The 24809-nt window shown below is 49.6% G+C and overlaps 1 protein-coding gene across 1 annotated transcript in view; it reads right to left on the minus strand.

Moving 5' to 3' along the window:
• Positions 1-24809, minus strand: part of LOC119389414 (papilin) — a gene marked incomplete in the record, with an annotated part of 1122639 nt that overhangs the window by 835808 nt on the left and 262022 nt on the right. The window contains 1 exon segment of the mRNA XM_049412048.1: positions 23249-23349. Coding sequence (XP_049268005.1) covers positions 23249-23349 — 101 coding nt within the window.

The raw sequence follows: 24809 nt of genomic DNA on the forward strand, positions 1-24809 counted from the left end.
TGCTGACGACTTCGCCGAACGACAGCGAGCGGACCCAGAACTGAGGGGCCTTGTGGAATACCTTGAAGGCAGGAACACCGTTGCTCCGAAGGTATTCACGCGGGGACTGACTGTCGTTCTTGTTGCTGAACGGTGTTCTCCTAAAGAAGAAGTTCTCGCCGCTTCGAGCCGATTGTCTTTTCCTGGTGCCCTCGACACTGCGACCAGAGGTCCTCCAGGCTGTGGACGACGACCCGACGTCTGGACACCTAGGGTGTTTCTTGCACACTCACAAGAATACAGGAAAAGTACGACTGGCCGCACCTTGCCGCCGACGTCACTCGCTACATACAGACCTGCCGGGACTGTTAGCCACGCAAGACACCGCCGACTAGGCCAGCACGAACTTCTGCAGCCTATCGAGCCACCTCGACGGCCGTTCCAGCAAATCTAGATGGGCTTACTGGGGCCGTTCCCGACGTCCAGTACCAGAAACAAATGGATCAGTCGTAGCTACCGACTACCTCACCTGCTACGCCGAGACAAGGGCCCTGCCCAGATGTAGTGCCAGCCGAAGTGGCGAAAGTTTGACCTTGAACGAATATTAGCGCGACAAATATGAGGACGAGAATAGCAAAGACAAACTACAGCGCTGACTCGCAACTAAATTTTATTCCGAAAAGAACCAGAAGAAATAGGATCTGGAAAGCGTCAGAAAAGAAACAGCCATCGCGCATGCTCAGTATGACAAACAAATAACAAAAGGCTATGTGGCTGATGAGATGTGACGCAAGCTACCCATGAGGTATGATACTTCTGCATCTGACAGTGCTAGCGCAGGCTGACATTTATCACCTTCCATCGACATGTAAAACGCCTCCATTATCTCCCGTGACCGCTGGTCTCTGTCGTAATGCAAGGTTTCCGTTTTCTCAAAACAAGGTTTACACGCAATTATTTGACAATGAATGGCCAAATGGGAACCTGTGCCGTTTTCGACATTACGCGCATCCTTCTGGATTCTGATGTTTACGCACCGACTGGTTTGCCCAATGTGAAACTTGTTGCAAGAACATGGAATTTTATATGCTGCATTAGTTCGACAATCTACAAACTTATTCCTGTGTTTTACCTCGCAGTTATGCCATTTGTCATATTTTACTCCGTTCAACTTCCTATGCACAGCTGGACATACCTGCCGCAACTTGTGGCCAACGCTGAATACATCAACTATTGGTACCGACTACCCACATTTTTAATCCCATGCGACAGCCTATGCAATAAGGAATCACTGCTGCATTCTTTCGAGTGCAAGTGTGTTTATCTTCTGTTTCCTTCTGCCCAGCTTTTACTTTCTTTGCCACTTTTTCGTAGGCCCTTGTGATAACCGAACTCTGCGTCTGCTTCTTTTCGGAATAAAATTTAGTTGCGAGTCAGAGCTGTAGTATCTCTTTCCTATTCTCCTCCTCGTTCTTGTCGCCCTAATATTCATTAAAGATGGAAGTACACCAACTCGCCCAATTGACAGTTCTGTAGCAGCGAAGTTCTTCGTTGAGAACATCCTGCTGCGTCATGGCGCCCCAGAGGTCCTCATCACCGACAGAGCTACGGCGTTTACTGCTGACCTTACTCAGGCAATATTGAGATATGTGTAAACATTTCGACAGAAGTCTGTCTGGCTGGGTGGAAGAATTAAGAAGTTGAAATACCTCCAGCCACAAATTCTTGGAGGAAACCCGACGTTTCTAGACCGGCTTGGTCTCTTCTTCAGGGGTGACTGTGCTGATCAGGGAGGCTTCGTCGCAGCTTGTTTTTGGCTCCGCCTTTCTCTTTCCCTCACTTTCCCGAGGCCGTGCACGTAGATCGGAGGCATTGTTCCGAGGGACCGGTTCACATTGGCAGGTGTGTTCTGGATGTGCCACGACTCGAGTAAGAGCCTCCTTCCCAGATTCCTTTCCGTTTCTATGATGGAAGCGCCCTCGAAGTCAATTTTGTGGTCGTGCTTCTCGCAATGCTCTGCAAGGGCACTGCGTTGTATCTTCCTGACGTCGTTTTTGTGTTGGCGCATTCTTTCCGGGAAGCACTTACTCTCGCCTATGTAGCTCGCTGGACAGTCAGCACATGACACTTTGTAGACCACGCCCTGGTGTTGCTCCCGGGATGGTCGATCTTTCGGCCGCGGTAGTAAGCGAGCGAGCGTTGAGGCCGGCTTGTGAACCACCGTGACCCCAGCTTTTCCGAGAACCCTGGCGAGCTGTTCGCTAGTTCCCGGAACATACGGGATGACGACTCGTTGGGCTGGTTTCTTCGATATCATTGTATCCGGTGGAGGGGCCAGCGTGGGAGGAGGGTCGCGTGTGTCGTTCGCAGATGCGTCTCCGCGGTGGGGAAGCTGATCTCTCGACATGCGGCGTGCCACACGGCGGATGAAAGCTGTCGTGTATCCGTTCTTTCTTAACTCGGCCACGACCCTCTCTTCCTCTCTCTTTCTCTCTCCTTCTGATGTGCAGATGGCTCTTGCTCGTGAAAAGAGTGCCGACACCACGGAAGCTTTGTGGGCAGTGGGGTGACTCGAGGTGAAATGCAAATACCTGCCGGTGTGCGTTGGTTTTCTGTACACCGAGAAGGTCATGCGTTCGCCTTGTCGTCGTACTAAAACATCGAGGAACGGTAGCGCTCCGTCTTGTTCTCTTTCCACCGTAAACTGGATTGCTTGGTCGACGGAGTTAAGATGTTCGAGGAAGCTGTCTACCGCTGTCCTCTTTATGATGCAGAAGCAGTCGTCCACATACCTCACAAATACTTTCGGCCTGTGGAGCGCGTGAAGCGCATGAAGGAAGTGACCGTGAGCAGTGATGAGTGCCTCGTCTCGTTCGACGTCGTGTCCCTGTTCACCAGTGTGCCCATAACACTAGCGGTGTCTTGCGCACGGGCAGCTTTGAATGACGACGAACTCCTGAGTGAAAGAACCTGCCTGAGCACCGATGAGCTGTGCCGCCTACTGGAGTACTGCCTCAAGGGAACATACTTTGTTGTCAACAAGGTCTTCTACAGAGAGGCCAACGGGACCGCGATGGGAGCAGCCGTCTCCGTTACAGCTGCGAACCTCACAATGGAGCACGTAGAAGAGGCGGCACTGCGTTCCTTTATTGACAGGCCGAAAGTATTTGTGAGGTATGTGGACGACTGCTTCTGCATCATAAAGAGGACAGCGGTAGACAGCTTCCTCGAACATCTTAACTCCGTCGACCAAGCAATCCAGTTTACGGTGGAAAGAGAACAAGACGGAGCGCTTCCGTTTCTCGATGTTTTAGTACGACGACAAGGCAAACGCATGACCTTCTCGGTGTACAGAAAACCAACGCACACCGGCAGGTATTTGCATTTCACCTCGAGTCACCCCACTGCCCACAAAGCTTCCGTGGTGTCGGCACTCTTTTCACGAGCAAGAGCCATCTGCACATCAGAAGGAGAGAGAAAGAGAGAGGAAGAGAGGGTCGTGGCCGAGTTAAGAAAGAACGGATATACGACAGCTTTCATCCGCCGTGTGGCACGCCGCATGTCGAGAGATCAGCTTCCCCACCGCGGAGACGCATCTGCGAACGACACACGCGACCCTCCTCCCACGCTGGCCACTCCACCGGATACAATGGTATCGATGAAACCAGCCCAACGAGTCGTCATCCCGTATGTTCCGGGAACTAGCGAACAGCTCGCCAGGGTTCTCGGAAAAGCTGGGGTCACGGTGGTTCACAAGCCGGCCTCAACACTCGCTCGCTTACTACCGCGGCCGAAAGATCGACCATCCCGGGAGCAACTCCAGGGCGTGGTCTACAAAGTGTCATGTGCTGACTGTCCAGCGAGCTACATAGGCGAGAGTAAGTGCTTCCCGGAAAGAATGCGCCAACACAAAAACGACGTCAGGAAGATGGAAATACAACGCAGTGCCCTTGCAGAGCATTGCGAGAAGCACGACCACAAAAATTGACTTCGAGGGCGCTTCCATCATAGAAACGGAAAGGAATCTGGGAAGGAGGCTCTTACTCGAGTCGTGGCACATCCAGAACACAACTGCGAATGTGAACCGGTGCCTCGGAACAATGCCTCCGATCTACTTGCACGGCCTCCGGAACGTGAGGGAAAGATAAAGGCGGAGCCAAAAACAAGCTGCGACGAAGCCTCCCTGATCAGCACAGTCACCCCTGAAGAAGAGACCAAGCCGGTCTCGAAACGTCGGGTTTCCTCCAAGAATTTGTGGCTGGAGGTATTTCAACTTCTTAATTCTTCCACCCAGCCAGACAGACTTCTGTTGAAATGTTTACATTTAAGTATTTACGCACTCACTTTGGTCAAGAGGCGGCTGTTCTCGCAAAGCGTTACGTGAACGTAGCACGAGGCATCACGACCTATCGGACTCATCTCGACTTCTCGAAGACCTGCCGGGAGATGAACGCAATACCGCAAAGCCTTCCACTTAAACGCATGGTGCACACGGCGGAGGGCAACAAGATCGTCGCACAAGCTGAACGACGCCTGATCAAAGCCCGAATCCATGAGTGCCACAACGTGATCAAGAAGAAGGAATTAGACCTGTTCTTCCTTCGACGACAGCTACAACATCGACTGCCCAACATCTTTTGTCGTTGGAAGAATTCGCGCGGGATGTGGCTGCAACAACAGCTCGGATGCAACAAGCAGCTCACAAAGGCAAGCTTGCGACGCTTCAAGGGAAACGTCACCGCAGTCCGGTCAACGGAAATTTCGTCGTCAACTTGTCCTCCAGACAACTCTCCCCGACCGAGCACGACGTGCTGGCAAAGGGACACAATTTTAACACCACCACGACGTGTCCGCCACTACCAAAGATCATTGCGGCTGCCGAGGAAGGCATCAGGAGAATCGACGTAGAATTCGAGAGAACATCCGTCTCAAGGCCATCGGTGTACTATCAAAAATAGGAAAACGCCGTGAGCACAACCTGTCGAGAGAGGAGAGCAATGCGATCCGTGCGCTCCGAAAGGATGAGAAGATTGTCATCCTCCCGGCCGACAAAGGCAACGCGATGGTCCTGCTTGATAGGGAGGCATACGACGACAAAGTTCAGGATTTGCTCCAAAGCCCGGCCTATGAAAAGCTGACGAAAAACCCCACACCAAGAGTCCAAAGGGAACTGAACAAGCTTCTGGCGGATATCTTCTAAGGACACCAAGAGGCAAGAACCATCTAACTCCAGCTCATCTGCAGGAACGGCTCTGCACCAGGATTTTACGGGCTTCCAAAGATCCATAAGCCCACCATCCCGCTCCGTCCGATCGTGGATTTTACATCTTCTCCACTCCGTGCGCTGTCCCAATATCTCCACCGGACTCTGGCGCCGCTCGTGGGAAAAACACCAACCCACATACGCAACGCCAGCCACTTCGTGGAGCGCATGAAGGAAGTGACCGTGAGCAGTGATGAGTGCCTCGTCTCGTTCGACGTCGTGTCCCTGTTCACCAGCGTGCCCATAACACTAGCGGTGTCTTGCGCACGGGCAGCTTTGAATGACGACGAACTCCTGAGTGAAAGAACCTGCCTGAGCACCGATGAGATGTGCCGCCTACTGGAGTACTGCCTCAAGGGAACATACTTTAGTGTCAACGGGGTACTTCTACAGACAGGCCAACGGGACCGCGATGGGAGCAGCCGTCTCCGTTACAGCTGCGAACCTCACAATGGAGCACGTAGAAGAGGCGGCACTGCGTTCCTTTATTGACAGGCCCAAAGTATTTGTGAGGTATGTGGACGACTGCTTCTGCATCATAAAGAGGACAGCGGTAGATAGCTTCCTCGAACATCTTAACTCCGTCGACCAAGCAATCCAGTTTACGGTGGAAAGAGAACAAGACGGAGCGCTACCGTTCCTCGATGTTTTAGTACGACGACAAGGCGAACGCATGACCTTCTCGGTGTACAGAAAACCAACGCACACCGGCAGGTATTTGCATTTCACCTCGAGTCACCCCACTGCCCACAAAGCTTCCGTGGTGTCGGCACTCTTTTCACGAGCAAGAGCCATCTGCACATCAGAAGGAGAGAGAAAGAGAGAGGAAGAGAGGGTCGTGGCCGAGTTAAGAAAAAACGGATACACGACAGCTTTCATCCGCCGTGTGGCACGCCGCATGTCGAGAGATCAGCTTCCCCACCGCGGAGACGCATCTGCGAACGACACACGCGACCCTCCTCCCACGCTGGCCACTCCACCGGATACAATGGTATCGAAGAAACCAGCCCAACGAGTCGTCATCCCGTATGTTCCGGGAACTAGCGAACAGCTCGCCAGGGTTCTCGGAAAAGCTGGGGTCACGGTGGTTCACAAGCCGGCCTCAACGCTCGCTCGCTTACTACCGCGGCCGAAAGATCGACCATCCCGGGAGCAACACCAGGGCGTGGTCTACAAAGTGTCATGTGCTGACTGTCCAGCGAGCTACATAGGCGAGAGTAAGTGCTTCCCGGAAAGAATACGCCAACACAAAAACGACGTCAGGAAGATGGAAATACAACGCAGTGCCCTTGCAGAGCATTGCGAGAAGCACGACCACAAAATTGACTTCGAGGGCGCTTCCATCATAGAAACGGAAAGGAATCTGGGAAGGAGGCTCTTACTCGAGTCGTGGCACATCCAGAACACACCTGCGAATGTGAACCGGTCCCTCGGAACAATGCCTCCGATCTACGTGCACGGCCTCCGGAACGTGAGGGAAAGAGAAAGGCCGAGCCAAAAACAAGCTGCGACGAAGCCTCCCTCATCAGCACAGTCACCCCTGAAGAAGAGACCAAGCCGTTCTCGAAACGTCGGGTTTCCTCCAAGAATTTGTGGCTGGAAGTATTTCAACTTCTTAATATTGAGATACAGCCAAACAAGCCCCCGCCGAACCACAGCGTACCACCCACAGACCAATGGCCTCACCAAGCGGCTAAACAAGTCCATCGCCAACATGCTGGCCATGTATGTCGGCGTCGAACACAAGACGTGGGATGCCATCCTTCCTTATGTGATGTTCGCATACAACACGGCCATGCAAGAAACGACACAAATGACGCCCTACAAGCTGGTCTACGGAAGTAACCCGGCAACGACTCTCTACGCAATGCTATGTGGGAATCGCGCGCATTTCCACCCGATAACGACACGGGCTGCGCAGTAGAAGTGCGCGCGTCCCACAGACGCCCTACAAAAGTGCCCGCCGACACGATGCGCGGGCAGTTGGCGACGGACCTGCGGAGTGTGTGCGCGCGTGTGGTAGACAGCCGGCGTGGCGAGGGATGAACTCAACCGTTGATGGCATGTGTGGTGGCCGCGAGGACTGAGTTGTTAGATTAACTTTTGGACGTTTCTTTTACTAATAAATGTTTTTTGAGTTGTGAGGCAGCGCGGCAACTCGTCATTTGGTCAGGTGGCGAGGACCCCCACAGCTACTAACCGCCACCGACGAAGGCGATCTCGACGTCGCCGCTTATTTGCAACGCGCCGAAGCAGCTCGACAGCTCGCCCGCCAACACATCAAGAACCACTAGAGGGCCGACAGCCGTTACTATAATCTTCGACTACGCCACATGGAGAACCAACCCGGAGACTGTGCGTGGGTCTGGACGCCGCTACGCCGACGGGGACTTAGCGAGAAGCTTCTTCGACGGTACTTCGGACCATACAAGGTGCTCCGATGTCTCGGCGCCCTAGACTACGAGGTTATCCCGGACGCCCATTTCGAACTCTCAGCGGCACCGCGCACATCCTGAGTGTCGTCCACGTCGTGCGCCTTAAGCCGTTTTTTACACGTTAGCAAACATCAGGACTGTACATTTGCTTTATTAGTCGACTTTCTTTCTGTATGCACTTCCATTTTCTATTTAAGCATCGGGACGATGCCTTTTTCAGAGGGGGGCAATGCCACACACGCTCCTTTCTTTCTATGCTTTATGTTAACCACCCCCCCCCCCCTACACACGTTGCGAAAACCGCGCCGGCATGTCTGAGAACGTTCCAGATTACTTTGGGATGATCTGTTAGACTTGTGCTCGGAAACGCGATCAGCCGAGCCTTTTCTGGAACTAACGCGGCCACCAGCGATAAGGCTGGAATGTTCGATACCGACGCATCTTAGCGAGGAGCAGTTTATCGACGGCCGACGCTCTGTTCAACGCTATCAGTGCGCAGTGTGTATTGCTGTTTGTCTTTCCGTTTGTGGGCCACAAGTTCGGCCAAATAAAGAGTTTCATCTTCGACACGCCGACTGGTGTCTTCGTCGACGTCATGACCCCGTGACAATATCAACCCAGGTGTATGTTCTGGAACGAGCCTACATGACGCCCTGGTGCAGCAGTCAGAAGCTGAACACGTCTGCGGTAGCAATAAGTGAGAGACGGTTACAGTATTGGTGGCAGAAAAGCAGAGAGGGAGGAGAAAAAATAAACAGTGGGAAAAATAAGGTCATTTTGCCGTAAGGGGCAGAGAGCTGGGCTGTCAATTTGTTTTTTTTTTCTATGGTAAGATCAATTCAATCGAAGTAAACAAGGCATTAAATCAAATGAAGAAAAGTGCTTTTTTTTCTTTTCGTCGAGCCTCTTGGCGCTCATGTCGCCACCCCGTTATAAAGGGGTCGCTCATAGCATCCGTTGAATAGAAAGACGCCGCTTGGCCGAGGGCCTTTCCCGCCATGGATGCCGCTGAGGAGGCTCGTCGAGAACGACAGCGCGCGCTCGTCCTAGAGCGGTAGTGCCGTTTAAGAGCGGATCCCGCCGTCAGGGCTAAGCGAGCAGAAAAAGAGCGAATACGTCGACTGCTCAACCCTACTATAGGAAAACAGGACACAGCAGCCCAACGGCAGCAACGTAAGGAAATTCTCAAGTTGTCAGCAAGAGATACAGAAGTGAAATGCCAGTATCGAGGCGATCCCGAGGTACGGGTGCGAAAAAATGCTACGAGAGCAGGACACCGAGTTGAAAGAACGGGATGCGCAGGCCAGGCGACTTCACCGGGATACGACCGGAGCGGATGCAAGGTTCAAGAAGGACTTTCTCGAGCACTCGCTTGACCCCGCTTGTCAAGTGTGTGACAGCACAAAAACACAAACATCACAATAGAAACACAGGGACAGGGCATGGATTGCGCTCCTCCAGCACTAACTTAGAGTGGAGCTGTATACAATCTTGTATCATCAGAACCATGTGCAATTGTGATGATCTTCCACTTCACTCACCCCCCCCCTCCTTTTCATAAGCTATATACTTGTGCACGCACAACTGCTTTATTGGTAGTCAGCGCCCATCCTTGTGTGTTGTTTTCTTGTCGATGTGTAACATAGCATTGATTTTAACACGAAAGTGTGTTATGCCGGGGTCCACCACGACTTCACTGACGTATCCCGTCACAGATATGACGTTGTAAAATGTACACTAAAAGATGGCTAAAAAACGCCAGGCCTGCGCTGAAACCGCAGCACAGTCACAGCGAAAGCTGGAAGAGCGGCGTTTATAGAACCCGTTAAGCTTTCTTGGGGCTACAATACAAGTACACTAGAAAGGTACCCACTACGCCATAAATCACAATTTTGGTGAAGTTGGGAAGCACCTACTAAGCCATTATTCGTCATTCTGCAGAGAAGCGAGGCGCCAGCTACACGTCTGTAAGGCACTATGTGCACTTTGTTGACGCGACGACTGATAACGATGAAGAATAATAGCTCAGCCCTTTGTAATGGGTTGGAATCATTAAACGGCCCACCAGTTATGTAATTTGCATTGGGTGACGCCCGGTCGCTATTTCCCTCTCCCGTCATGCTGTATAACATACGTTGACGTGGGAGAGAGACGGGGGCGGGGGCGAAGAACTTTACTGAGACCCCGAGGAAATGGATCATGCGCTTATGGGCTTCCTTGGCAACCGACACAAATGCACTTGCGATGAACCAACTACGCTATAAATCATTGTAATTTTACTGAGATCCCGAGGAAGTGGATCATGCGCATATGGGCTTCTTTGGAAACCAATACAAGTGCACTTGCGAAGAACCCACTACGCTATAAATCATTGTAATTTTTGAGAAGTAGGGCAGCAGGCACTGTGCCATTTTTCGTCATTCTACGGAGAGCGTTGGTACCTGCTAAACGCATGTAAGGCATTATGCGCACTTTGTTGATGCTGTGCCTGATGACGATGAAGAATTATGGCAGAGTCCTTTGTAATGGGTTCGAAGCATTCAACAACCTACTCGTTGCGCAATTCGCATTGTGTGACGCCTGGTTACAGAATTTGCGTTGTGCGACGCTTGGTGCTTATTTTACTCTTCAACCTCCCTATATTGCAAATGCTAATGTGGTTCCTTCCCGACATGACGCCTGTATAGGACCTTTTTGCAAAGCAGTTTCAAGCACCGGCATGGCTCAGAGGTTGAATACTGGGCTCCCACGCAGAGGGCCCAGGTTCGAACCTCGTTCCATCCTGGAATTTTTTCTTATTTCGTTTTTTTTTCTTATTTCGAGCGATACTGGTTACGGACACCAGCGACGTCGGCAGCGGCGGCGGCGGACAACTACGGCGCCAAAAACGGCCGGTGAAATGATCTCATAACAGCTTTCGCTGTAAAAATTGGCCGCGTATCTGCGTGCTTCGCTGCAAAGGTCATCGAAAGACGATAGAGGAGCGCTGCGCTAGAGTTACTGTATATGCTACCTTTGGGTAGCAGAGTTGCGCTTAGGTCTAGCTAGCAACCATGGCTATGTCGCGAAGGCTCACTCCGTTTTTGCAGGCGACATGCCTACCGGGTCACCGGTCGACATGTTTGGCTTGTCAAAGACCGGTGATATACTTTAATGTGAATGACTAGTGTCAATCCAGTTCGCTGCAGCGGCGCCATCGAGAAAAACAAAAATTGGCCGCAGCGTCAGCTTCTCCGCAATGCATGGTTGCTAGCGGCGTTTGGAAGACAGATGCGCAACTCTGCTACCTAAAGGTAGCATATACAGTAACTCTACGCTGCGTGAGATATGGGCGCCATCTGGCAATACGTCGGGAAACGAGCCTGTGCAGAGGGCACAGAGGAGGAAAGTTCTTTCCTTCCTCCGTGGCAGAGGGCTCTCACCGGCGCATCGCATTTTCAGCGCAGCCGCATTTTGAGGGCAGCTTAAGAAACCAGGGTCTTTAGAATTACGTATTTATGTATTTTCTATTAAAGGAACACACAACCTAATATTTACCTAGTGATGTTGCGCCTCAGATATGCGTAATATATACTTTTTCATCGACAACGTTCACAAGTATGAACAGCCGTACCAGTCCAACATGGGTGGGCGGTAAGCAAGTGGTTCAACTTTGGCCGGGAGGCTGAATGGGGTGACAGACAGACAAACAGAGAGACAGACAGATAGACGAACCAAACTTGTTAATGCATTAAGCTGGGCTAGTTGGTATTGATTGTATGCTTCCATATTGCTAGCGAACACACACAAAGGACGACATAGAAGGAGACAGGACCACCGCTAGACTTCAACTGATTTTTTAATCGACAGGAAGGACACAATACATTTCTTTGCGCACGCGCAGGTGCCACCTTCCTTTGCTCGGTGGATAAACTTTGTCTGTGACGTGGCACCTGCGCGTGCGCAAAGAAATGTATTGTGTCCTGCATGTCGATTAAAAAATCAGTTGAAGTCTAGCGGTGGTCCTGTCTCCTTCTATGTCGTCCTTTGTGTGTGTTCGCTAGCAATATGGAAGCAGACGAACCAAAATTTCTGCGTTTATTTCCCCAAGAAAGACTATCGTCTTTCTTGGGGACACAAACGCATAAATCACTGGGAATCGAACCCACGACCCCTCGGCTCCACAGCACAGGGCACTCAACGACTCGGTCAGAGAGCGTGCGTTCTTCAGCATGCTAACGGCGAGCTATTTATATACACCATTTACCGCTGGCGGTACTCAGAGCTCGGTTGCGCTTGCGTGTTCTCGTTATCACCGACGAGATGGCCCGAAGGGCGCGCATAAAAGGTCATCGCTCCACTAATTGCGATACGCGCGCGCTTCCTACCAGTACTTTGCCCTATAGGGCCTGGTCGCGCGTGCGCGCGCGCTTATCTTGTGATGGAGGCAGTTTGTACGTCTTGTGCGTTCACCGCAAATGTTGCGCTGAAGTCACAGAGCGCGCTAAGGTCACTTGGCTCGCTGCAGCAGCCGCGTTTGCGAAAGGAGCGCGCTGCTCAAGCACAAAAGAGCAACATCTGTGACAGTTGTTAGTTCGCGCTCGTCCTGAGTTTACTGGCGCGTCAGTTTCGTGCGTCCCTCTTTGTGTTTGACGCTGCTATAGCTGCCAAACACCAATATACATTGTACAAGCTCTCATATATAAATGCACAATAAACGCTCAACTACATCTCTGAACACGCATCTCACTTTCGTGTTATACCGATCCCTATGACAAAGGGATCATCCATGTTTTTAGATAAATCAATCGTTGACGCATTGAAGAGTTCGTCCAATATTGATCTGTTCACAAGTGAGCGGTATCTCGCACACAACGCCTACAGCGCATGCGACGTAAGGCCTGGCATGCTTCTTTCAGCACGCCGGTTTCCTCGGTGGGCCGGAGATGGGCGGCCACAGCCTTTCGGCCACATTTTGCAATCACCTCGTCATGCGCCGTATATGTATAAGTATATATATATATATATATATATATATATATATATATATATATATATATAAGCCCCGAAGAAAAATAATTCAGAAAAATGCTTCCGAAGCGCGGAATCGAACCAGGGACCTCTTGCTCCGCAGCGAGTGGCGCTAACCACTGCGCCATGAAACGCAGATCCTGCACGAAGCTAACGGCCAGCGTTATATACACACCCTTTACCGCTTGACGGACTCAGAGACGGCAGGCGCTTATAAGCGTTTCTTCATTACCAGCGAGATGGCGCTAGGAGCGCGACGGGCGCATTTAAAAGTCGTCGGCGAGCTCGCTCGCTTCTTATATTTGCGCAGGAAGAACCTTGCCCTTCCGCTGTCTGCTCGCGCGGTTATCTCGTGGTGGGGGAAGAGGGATGTTTCAAGCTTTCACCGTGATGTCCGCGCTCATGTTACGGAGCGTACGAAAGTCATTCGAGCTCAAGGGACGCCGCTAAACGAACAAACAGAAGATGAGCGCGACCTATGAAGTGTCACAGATTGACACTTGAAGCACGCTAGTTTCCTTCGTCGCTTCGGCCGCCTTTGCAACAGGAGCGCCGTTCAAACTGAGAGTATCCATTGGCGAGCCTCACTTCGTATAGCATTAGTTTCTTGCTATCGCATTCATTGCTTCGCCCTTGCGGCGAAACTGTGACTATTTCAACTTGTCCGACAATTTGTGCATGTGCACATAGGGGACGACTTCAGGCCTTTTAGTTCCAGGTGCACGCTCACCTTTCTTCTTACCCTTCAGTTTCTGAGTGAGGGTCTCGGACACCGCAGTCAAAATAGATAAGGGAAACCCAGCAGCCTGCAGACGCTCAATTTGCCCATTAAAGCATTTCTGAACCAAGTGAACCGCAGACTTTTCTAGCACCGATTCAAGGCATCGGGATGCAATCCGTTGTTTAACTCTATTCCTATGCGGAGAATCAAACGGTTAAAGCTATGTACGAGCACTCGGAGAGTATTTCCAGCATTTGTGCTGTCCCCAACAAGGCATAATAACGTATTAACGGCTACTGTTCAGTCCATCGACGCTGGACTCGGTGCGTCACGCTCAAAATGGTGCACAGACGTATAAAGGTTGCATTATAGCTCCGGGATTAGTGTCACCGAACTCACCATTTCATAATAAACGGAAGGGCGCGATACTACGGTACACAAGGAAGAAGATGGAGACGGGACGACGCGCTACTAGCAACTGAAATTTTTTTTTATTCAGGAAAGAAATATTTATACTACTATGCAATCATATCTAACCCAACGAGTCGACACAAAAACACCTAAAAACTTAAAATCTTGCGCTCAGCCTGCCTATGTCAAGTGACGTTCTAGATAGGCTGTCTCCCCCTCCTGCAAACTGATAGAGGGGTGATTGATGCAATGCAGCCCCTCCCTCTGGATGACGAAGGTCTCTACGATCTCCCTCTGCACGGAGCCCCTGTGCTTGTAGATTACTGTCGTCTGATCAAAAGCAGGCTTGCAGCTGCCTTGATCACACCCCTTGCAGTGCAGCGCCAGATGGGTGAACGGCCTTCCTATTAATGAGTTGTTGTGCTCTCGCAGACGCACTTGAATGTGCGTCTGCGAGAACCTTTTCCAAGTTGAGCCTAAGTAGGAGCTGCCGCACCTTTTTTGCCGCCTCCGATGGCTTCTCCAACACTGCCGAAGAATGCCGAAGTGCCGAAGAATGGGCAGCTGCGTTTTTTGGATTTGCAGCTGTCATTCCAACACAAACACGTGCGCTGGATGTTTTCTCCTAGGACAGCGAAGCCGTTCCTAGATTATAGCTCAGGGCACACCCGCTTGGTGAAGAATCGCATAGCGCTGACTTGCCTAAGATCTGCTTTGGACAGGTCATGCCCAAATCTCATGCGGACAAGTTTTTTCGCGCAGGTGAAAAGACTGAAAGACGCCGGGTTTCCTGATAATGCCATAGCAGGGGCTTGCGAAAAAATAAAAAGGTCATTTAAGCAACGGCCGGGAACCCCCCAGACAAAGATGAACCGCAGGAAAGAAAAAAGAGTGGCAAAAATCCCGTATGTCCAATGGCTGTCACACGGCATGAAGAGAGTGCCTTCACGATATGGGGTTGCTGTCGTGTTCTCAGCAGGAAATAAAGTGGGCCACATCTGTCCAGCAGTAAGTAAAAAGATAGGCAAGCCACAACAGGGTGAAAAAAGAGGATGTACCATCAAGCACGGAAGGCAGTTTGTTCCTTGCGCACGTGGTGTTGTGTACAGAATACCACTGTCGTGCGGCAAGCCATATATCGGGCAAACAATGCCTGAATGTGCGTCTGCGAGAGCACAACAGCTCATTAATAGGAAGGCCGTTCACCCATCTGGCGCTGCACTGCAAGGGGTGTGATCAAGGTAGCTGCCAGCCTGCTTTTGATCAGACGACAGTAATCTACAAGCACAGGGGCTCCGTGCAGAGGGAGATCGTAGAGACCTTCGTCATCCAGAGGGAGGGGCTGCATTGCATCAGTCACCCCTCTATCAGCTTTGCAGGAGGGGGAGACAGCCTATCTAGAACGTCACTTGACATAGCCAGGCTGAGCGCAAGATTTTAAGTTTTTAGGTTTTTTTTTGTGTCGACTCGTTGGGTTAGATATGACTGCATAGTAGTATAAATATTTCTTTCCTGAATAAAAAAAATTTTCAGTTGCTAGTAGCGCGTCGTCCCGTGTCCATCGTCCTTCCTTGTGTACCGTAGTAATTGCGCCCTTCCGTTTATCATGAACCAGCACCAACTCGCCCAACTTGTTACCTTATTCACCATTTCAGTATGCCGTAGGCACCCACATTCATCGATAGTGAATGTAACTTTGTCTAAGTGGGAAAGCTCTTTTATTCTACCTATAGAGATTTCGCGTACGTCAGGAATTAACACGCGGTTTAAGATGGACTGAGTGGCGCAATCGGTCGCTGTCGATGCTCTGGCCAGGCGTTCCTGCCGCTCTGTGGCGTTTTTGCTCGTTTGCTTCGACCAGTCGTTATTGGCGTTCCTCATTCGTTTCTGAAACGGGCCTGTCATGCTTGCACATTCTACGAGATTCCAACCAGCTTTAGCGCTGTCCACGGCTGTCGAATGTGAATTTGCACAATACTGCATTGTTTGGCGGAGCCAAACCGCATCTAATTTTTCGTGGTCATTTAGTGAAGGCTTAGCCATGGACTGCCGGCTGCGCCATGACTCAACATAAGCGCGGCCCCTTCCAAGCTATTTTTCTCGTGTATTGAGCGAGTGTCGCCGTAAAACGTTTGCATATTGTACGTTGTGATTTCCACACTTAAAACATATTGAAAAAAAGTACACCATCTTCCGCTAAAGGGAACCACGTGTGGATGCGAAAGCAGCGGGGAGATGGTTAGCTTGAGCGGGAGATGGTGGAATATTTTTTCTTTCGTTCTCGAGGCTGTGCCTTTCTCTGGTATAAAATCAGCACTGTCTTCCAGTCTCCATCCAGCACCCGCTGCGTGGAACTGCCGGCGTCCGAGGTATTCGACTCCCAGCAAAGTCGCAAGATCATGTGCGTCTGTCTCTCTGCAGTCCATGCCATTGGTGTCGTCGTAGGATTCTTCAGCGAGCGAAGGAGAGCACGGCCCCGCGTCTAGAGCCACAGAATTCAGAGGCGGCCATCGGCCGCTCGTGCTACGTCAAGACGCCGGAGGCCTCGCTGCTGCCTACTCGTCGCAGGAGAGAATGAGGCGCGCGAGAGGGGGGAGCGTAGGAGAGCAGAAAGTGGAAGGGGACGCGCATGCGCTGGCGAATCACGTGAGGGGAGAGGCTGCGCCGCGGCTGCAGCGCAGCGGAGGAGAGGAGGCGACCGAACACCTGCGTAAAGGAGGAGAGTGGGAGAGAGGGCTTGCGCATGCGCAGTAAGGGTGCTCACGCCGCACACCACCGGATTTAATTCCGCCATAAGCTGCTTCGCATCTAAAGAAGCACTACTACCTCTATCTATATCGTGAGTGATGCGCGATGTTTACTGAACCGGCTGTGCGACCGAATGTTCAAGGAAGCTTGGATCGTAAATAGAGCGCAGAGCACTCAGTTATGTAGCATTGATACTGGCACAGAATATCATATTCCAGATGAAAATTAGCCGATCTGTGGAAACAGTAATTCATCAGCTTCGGCTAGGCACTCCCATAAAAAACGATTCCGGTATAGAATAAGAAACGCTAACGGTGCTACCTGCTCATGTGAAGTGGCTGAAAATGAAAAGCACATTCATTTACAGTGCAAAAACTATGCTGCTCCTCGTAAGAAGCTTTCGTAAAACTACATCATTTGGAAAGACAGCCGCTGTCAACAGCAATAATGTTGGGCCCGTGGCTAAAAGAAAAATATGTGGCGTTTTTTTCCAAAAAGAACCAAATGCAAAGCCGAAAGTGCGCTAAATTTCGCAGCAGCGTAAAGCGCGCCACAGTATCTTTAATTTGTAAGGCAGTTGGAATCAAAGTGGGACAATTCCTGATATTAACGTGAACTCAAAAAAGCTGTTTCTAATCAAAAATGAGCCAAATGCTGGATCTGTTTCCATCAAACTGAGCCACAATCATTAAACCAGCGCTCCGTCAACAATCGTGACCAAAACAACCAGCATAGTGTCATCTAATCTGTTTCATTTGTGTCCTTGTTGCTTCGCTATCGTGTTTATGATCCACAATTAGCTTTTCTAGGCCGAGTTGGCCCTTACTCAAGGACATGCTGTTGTACCGCAGAACTCGAATATAAAGAGTAGACGTCGTCTTTCCTACTTCTTTTTGCCTCGTGGTGTTTCTTTTCGAGTTTAGCGCTAGAGTGTCACGTCCTTCTTTCGCTCCGAGACGGTATATTGGAAATAAAAACATACGAAATGAAGATATTGGGCACCGATCTATTCCTTGAAGAAGAAGAAGTGATCCGAAACGGCACGGCATAAAACTGCCTCAGAAGAAGAAGAGCTGGAGCACTTTTCTGGGCCTTCAATAGATGCCAAGGACAAGAAAACGCTGCCGACAATCCAGAATAGTGTGTCCTTTTTCAGGAACGCCCACTCGCTCTTCAAGCCTACTCATAGCCGTTACGCGTATGCGACGTAGAACGGCACCGACGGAGGCACAAGGATGGTGTCCATTTTATCGCAAAATATTGGTATACCGTACATTCGAATCGTTTTAGACTTCTTTTACGAGCTAATTGAAGCCCAAATGAAATGTTCCAATCTATAAGAGCCAAATACAAAGTTTACTCTTGAATACCGACGATAGTGGGCTATATAGGTTTTAGCCGTAATATAGATTTGAGCTACTTAGGAGACAGGAACACACTGACAAAAACTTTTTGGAGCAGGCCCGACCATATTGGCAGTAGCAAAAAGGGCGTTTTTCTCTGTTTCAGTTAAGGTGAATTTTGCTCTGTTAGGGAAAAAACGCCATATCAGAACATTACTCCACACGCATTAACATATTTTCCAAAAAAAAAAAGATCTGAAGTATCACAAAGGTACTAAATCAGATAAAAAATATCGCTTCAATTCTTATTGTTAACCGGTAGTCTTGGCCACATTTTCCTTGTATTTTCGTGTCTCTGCATTATTTGTTTCCGCAGACATGACTGTGCGGCAATTAAGAGACAATTTCTAAGTGCCCAATAATCTCCTGTGACAGCACCTTGGCGAACATTTAGGCTATGTGTGGTCGTTTTCTCTTTGTGTGGGTACTTATGTTTTGTGAACATTTCTGTTGATAGGAACATTTTGTATTGAAGTAATACAACTAAATGCGCGAGTGTTACATCCATGTGCGTAATTGTAGAGTTTTGCGATTTTGCGCTACTCTGTGGAGAGAGTTCGGTGTTCGAGTTCCTGCGTAGTTCAAAGGTAGAACGTTCGATACCTAACAGGAGGAGTCTCTAACTGAACTCAGCTAGCGGGTCGCCACAATCCCGAAATTCGGTCTCCTGCAAGCGCAGCGACAGTAAGGAGGATGCTGGTATGCTGAAATACCGCTTTAAGTGCGAAAGATTTCTTAGCAAAACTTTGGCACTTTGAGCGTTTCTATCTATCTATCTATCTATCTATCTATCTATCTATCTATCTATCTATCTATCTATCTATCTATCTATCTATCTATCTATCTATCTATCTATCTATCTATCTATCTATCTGGCTGCCTATGTCTGGGTGCTCTCATGATCGCCTGCTTAACTTGGTGTAGACCAAAATTGTGGCAGGGTAAGAGGATTTGACGAATGTAACTGTCGGGTCATGACATCAGAAACGTGATAATCCTGTCGCGTACGTTGCCAAACCCTTTCCTCCAGACGCGTGTGGCACACACCCGTTTACCACGGGCCACGGTGTACGGGTATGCGCCACAGGTGATTGACAGTTTATATCTTCACAGTTTATATAGGCAGCGTTGACCGGACGGATAAAAATCGGGATTCCAGCAGGAATCGAACCGAAGCATTATGCATGACAATCAGGTATTCTACCACAGAGCCACGCCAGGTCAAAAAACTGGTTCGGAAAAACAGCCTATACAGACATAATGTCGCTGCAACGTCAGTTGTGGTTGTGGTGCTGGCTATCTTATTTTACAAGAAAGCAATACAGTTGAAACATGCAATAACGAAATCGGCGGGGAAAGCACAAAATTTCGCTCTTGCGGGAATTTCATTGGCGGGAGAATGCGGCAGAAAAGACGTGGAATTTACAAAAACACATCCTATTTTCAAAAGTCAGTAAGTTTGCTTTGGCGGACCTTACCATGCAGCAATTTCATGCTTCTCGATCGGGAATCCCGTTTGCCACGGCACAAAATTCGCCCCCATGCAGCGGTCACTGACGGCGGCACTGCGCTGTCACCAGTACCGTCATCAAGTGCGCCTACAGGCGAACCTTCTTCCGGCCCCTCTGGATCAGCGCGGATCAGCGCAGAATCATGGACAGCGAGCTGCACGCAACGCCGAATTCTTCGGCGATGTCCATTTTTTTCCTGCCCTTTTCCACCTCACTGATGATTGCAGCCTTATCTTCCAGCATGATGAAGTTGCGCTTTTTCGTTGGAGGTGGCATCTTCGCAGGCAGTGAAATCGGACGAAGCAATCGCAACACACAGTTCACGTTGCACCAAGCGACCAAGCAAACGCTCCACAAATGGCTCCACACACGCGACCATGTGCTCACAGAGCCAAGCCAACGAACGAAACTCCATGAGGAATGTGGATTTCGTTACGTAGTCCGCGATAACGAGCAGGTGTTTTGGCAAGCCATCATCATCATCATTGTCGCCACCTTTATGTTGTTGTTTTTTTTTAACGATGATGGCGGCTGCGTCTCAAGTGCGCTGTAGCGATCGTTTTGCACAATTTAAATGTAGCATGAATGTATTTCAGCAGTTTTTGAATGTAGGTAATGTTGCGAGAGTAGATTATTTGCGCACTCGTGTTTCAAAAATTTCGTTAATGAGAGAATGCGGTATGAATATCTTTCGTAGTCGCGAGTTACGAAATGCATTGACTGCTATGGGCGTTCACCGGTGCTCCGAAAATATTTGGTTGCGGTGAGAATATCGTTCCCTCGGGATTTCGTTATCGCGGGTTTCGACTGTAAACACTACATATGTACTCCTACGATACAGGCGTCATATCAGATTAACGTCTGTGGTTCAAGTGTTGGCTTCGCTTTTATAGCAGTCTAACAGTTATTGCATTTGAATTCATATGATTCAGTGAGCTATAGTGAAGAATTCCTCGACCCCGGAGGAAAACGTTAATGAAAGTTATGTATGATATTCCCATGATTGCACCATAAAGTGCACTTAGTTTCCATAATACTGACGTATTGTCAGGGATGACAAGAGAAGTGGAAAAAGAAGAGGAAGGCCAGAGAAGAAATGCACGGAATGCGAGTAAAGCAAAAGGAAGCGGCAGACGCACGCGAGAGACGCCATCTTGGACGGCTAGCGCGCGGAGAAGAGAACGGGGGCCAAGGGCGACGCATAAGATAGCCGATGGTCCGCGCAGTCTGGGTCTTGCCCCAGTCCTGTGGAGCGTAGAAGCCCGCCTGAGTGCTAGCCTCGGCGAGCTGCTGTCTTCACGCTCCGGTCGTCCAGCTGGCCGGCTGTGCAGTGAGCTGCCGGGACAGGTCAGTGCTTACGCTACCGACCTTGAACGAGCCCGGGCTTGCGGCCGCCCGTCTGCCCCGCGAACGGCGCACGGACCCCGCTGAGCTGAGACGTGCCAGGGGTGCCTGCCGGCACCAATCTCAATCTGAAAAGGCGAACGACGTACGAGGACCTCGCATCATTTGCGGAGCGCGCCCTTCTACACCAGCAGAGACGACGGTACCGACGGACGCGGTGAGCGACGATCTGGTGACAGCGCGAACGGTCATCGTAAGCGGCCGACGCTTGACGTCCTATAAACATTAACTGTTGAAAAGTGATTAGGGACGCGCATAGAGCTTGGCCGTGATAGGACACGTTAGTGTTTTGGGGACCTACTTATTTCTTGTTATTTCTTGTTATTTCTATTCTTCTGTGTGTGTGTATTGTCTCATGGATTAGAATGAAGCGTGTATTTATGTCATACCTTGTCGCCTTCGTGTGTCTATTGCGCGTGCTCAAACAAAACGTGCCAGGCGTCTCACACATCGTGACACGTATGTACTCTAACGTTAGGGCTGACGTTACGTCGCGCCATCAGTTACCCTTTAAACGCCAGTGTTGTCGACGTGCCTGTTAAGCCCACGATGTGCACACAGCTACTACATTTACAAAACCTTGGATCCACCTCGTAACGCTTGGCTCAAAGTCGTAAAATATGGCATAGAAATAGTCGCTGACTGCTTCGCATGAAACCTATTTCGACAACACGTGATATCTGCGGAATTTTTTGTTACATGGCTCTTTCAACACATGGTGACCGCTTGGGGTGCTCTACGAAAAAAAATGCTTGAGCCCAGTCACTTCCGTGCAGCTTATTAAGATACTTATTATGCAAGTGTAGAAGATATGCGGCGAAGACACATGTGTGGGCCGGGATGCATACAGCCTGCGTGTTTGAGAACCCTGCCCTACAGCCACCGAAATTCGAAGGTTCTAGGCCCGACACACTTGGTAAGTCGTGGGATTCAGGCGTTATTCCCTATATACGAGTACTACATGTACGGTTATCATGTAAAAAAGGAAGTCCTGCGTTTCTCGTGTAAATGGGGGAGCCCAATATCTTCCTTTGGGAAAGGCGTACCATTTCAGACAGACTGACATATTTCCTGGGGAGTACACTAAAAATGCTTACAGAAAAAAATTACACCATCTCCCGCTAAAGGGGACCACGACGCGATGCGAAGCCAGAGCACTTGCACGATCGCGTTCCGTTGGCGTTCGTTGGGCATGCTACCGACCTCGCGTCGTGGAACGCGAAGAGGAACACTACACACGTCGTGTCTTCCCTCTATCTGGCCGTTAATTCTGCTGGTCAAAACAATTGAAGAATGGAATAAACTAAGCCCTGAAATGTTTGAAGGTGTGAATTCGCTCGCGAGTTTCGAAGAAAAGCTTCAGTCACTCGGTGTCAAATTTTGAGATTCATATTGTTATGTATATTTGCACAATATCATTTCTATGCTGCTGTTTTGTATTTTCTTGTGCGATGTTTTACATTTGTTTTTGAGTTGGCATTGTGCTGTTTGTACTATGCTGTTCGCATATATAGCTCCAGTGTTTTAAAGTTCCCCACCCTGTAACAGCCCGAAAGGGCTCACAGTATTGCAAATAAATAAATAAAATACTCACAGGGCGAGCGGGGAACGCGGTCGACAGGCGCGCAAGAGGGAGGCAGCGTAGGAGAGGAGAGAGAGGGGAGGGGACGCGCATGCGCTAGCGCTCATCGCGGCGCTGCGCAGGAGAGAATTTCGGCATGAGGAGCCCGCATTTCACAGGCGCCAACCGAAGCAAGCGCTGGGCTGAACATGCGCAGCTCTCTGCCACTTGAAGGAGAGGAGACTAGAGAAGGAGAGTAGCGCATGCGCCGCGAGAGCAGAAGCGAGAACGCAGGAGAAGCGCAAGCAGGTGCCTGGAGAGAGAGAAGGAGAAGAGTTGCGCATGCGTAGTGTGAGTGCGGACTAGCAGGCTGCAGGACATACCCCCGAGCAAGAGATGCTTCGCATCTAAAAACGGCGCGTTCGCATTGCTCCTATCGCCCACGTTTAGCAAGGAACAGTAGGGCCATTTGGGGCGGAAAGAAATGGCTAAGCAAAGGCAGTGCCCTAAAATAGTTCTTTATCTTGCCCAAGGCCCTTGTCGATATAATCACCACAGCGCCTTAAAAGCAATTATGTCGCTCGGTTTATTCCTTGTTTTTTATTGTATTTAGCATGGAATACTAGTGCAGTGTAAACATGTGGGACACATATGGTCTACTTAGATGCCTGAGTACGCTTCATCTCGTTTTTTTAATCTTCGATGCGCTACAATTGTACTCTTCGACGGCGTAATAACGTGTATTCTCTGCCCGTCGCAACCTTGATTAGCCTATCTCTATACGAAGAGAGACGTACTCTACCTCGAACGGGCTGTCCGAAAAAGTCATACTCGAGCTGGAATCGTCCCACTGGCAGAACTTTGTGGACATTTCCAGCAATGGCCGCAAGGCAAGTTTCATTCCTGCAAAGAACAAATAGAAGAATATGAATAGTAGTTGTTGGGGTTTAACATCCCGAAACTCGGATATGATTTTGAGGTTGTGGAGCGCTCCGGAAATTTTGACCATTTGGTGTTCTTTAACGTGCACCTAAATCTAAGGCCTCTAGCATATCGCCTCCGCGCCGCGGCCAGGATTCGATCCCGCGGCCTTCGCGTCAGTAGTCGAGCACCACCAGACCACTGTGGCGGGCTAAAGAATAAAGAAAATCTGATCAGAAGAATGACCAATTTTGGTAGCAGTTACTAGTTATTGAACACATGTTTGCCGTACGGCATTCTGTTTTTAAACTCGGGAACTACGTTGCAAATACAGGTGATAGAGGCGCACTTGCATGAAGGCTTTGCGAAAGTTTTATTTTTTATTCTTTGTTTGCGACATTGCATTCATGAATGTTTTGTGATGCGCAAAAGTGTTTGCACAGATAAGGAAGATGAACGAAAGAGAAATTGCTTTATGAACTATCATAGTGTTACTGTCGGCCTTGATGTTCTCAGCACTGACCTCCATCAAAACTGCAGGATGGCTTATCGCCGCTAGCACAGGTACGAGCTTGTGAAGCCACCGAAAGTTTCCCGCCTTGTCCCGGAAGGGGCCGTCTGCTGCGCTCGCTAGTGATCGCTAGAGCGAGACAAAAATGCGTACGCAGCCACGGATGCATATGAATTTTTGCTGATTGTACCAATTAGGGCGGAAATACAAGCAATTATTGTGACGTCATTCACAAAGGGTGCCTTTTTGTCAAAGACTTTACGCTTGAAATTGTGATCTTGTGCTGTAAGTATGTTTTTTTTTTCAACAATATGCACCTTCATCATGTTTGCGACGTCTAGGTGCGATAATTGCTTACATTTCGCGTTTATGGCACTCTGCGCCTTTTCATTCTTTTCTATACGGTGGAACGATTTCAGAAATTGTACCCAAGTACATATTCCTGCGTAAAGCAAGAAACATGATTCGAGGAGTGGCTTTATCAGGACAGACTGGTGGGCTAGTTGGTATTGCATAATTGTGAACAGTAGCGCAGAACATTCACACAGACGACGACAGAGCAAGACGGGACACAGCGCTATAACAATCACAGCGCTGTGTCCCGTCTTGCTCTGTCGTCGTCTGTGTGAATTTTTTGCGCTACTGTTCACAAATATAGCTTTATTAGTTGGCGGAAGCTAAAGAAGGTTTCCATTTTTGGAGCCTTTTAGAATCACAGCGCAAGAAATTTATAACAAGCAGCAATCTTTTCTGCGTGAGAGTAACAAATTTTGGAGCCATTCCAATCGGTGAAAGTGGATGACAAGCGACACGACACCGAGTTGACACAGAATTTCGAACCAAAGCGGATGACACCCCCTGCAACTAAGTGCAAGATGTCTGTCCAGAAAACGCCTTTTGAATTTAGCGCATGTTGAAAGTGTACCACTTG

This window comes from Rhipicephalus sanguineus, chromosome 1 (genome assembly GCF_013339695.2).
Source record: "Rhipicephalus sanguineus isolate Rsan-2018 chromosome 1, BIME_Rsan_1.4, whole genome shotgun sequence".
NCBI classification, from domain to species: Eukaryota; Metazoa; Arthropoda; class Arachnida; order Ixodida; family Ixodidae; genus Rhipicephalus; species Rhipicephalus sanguineus.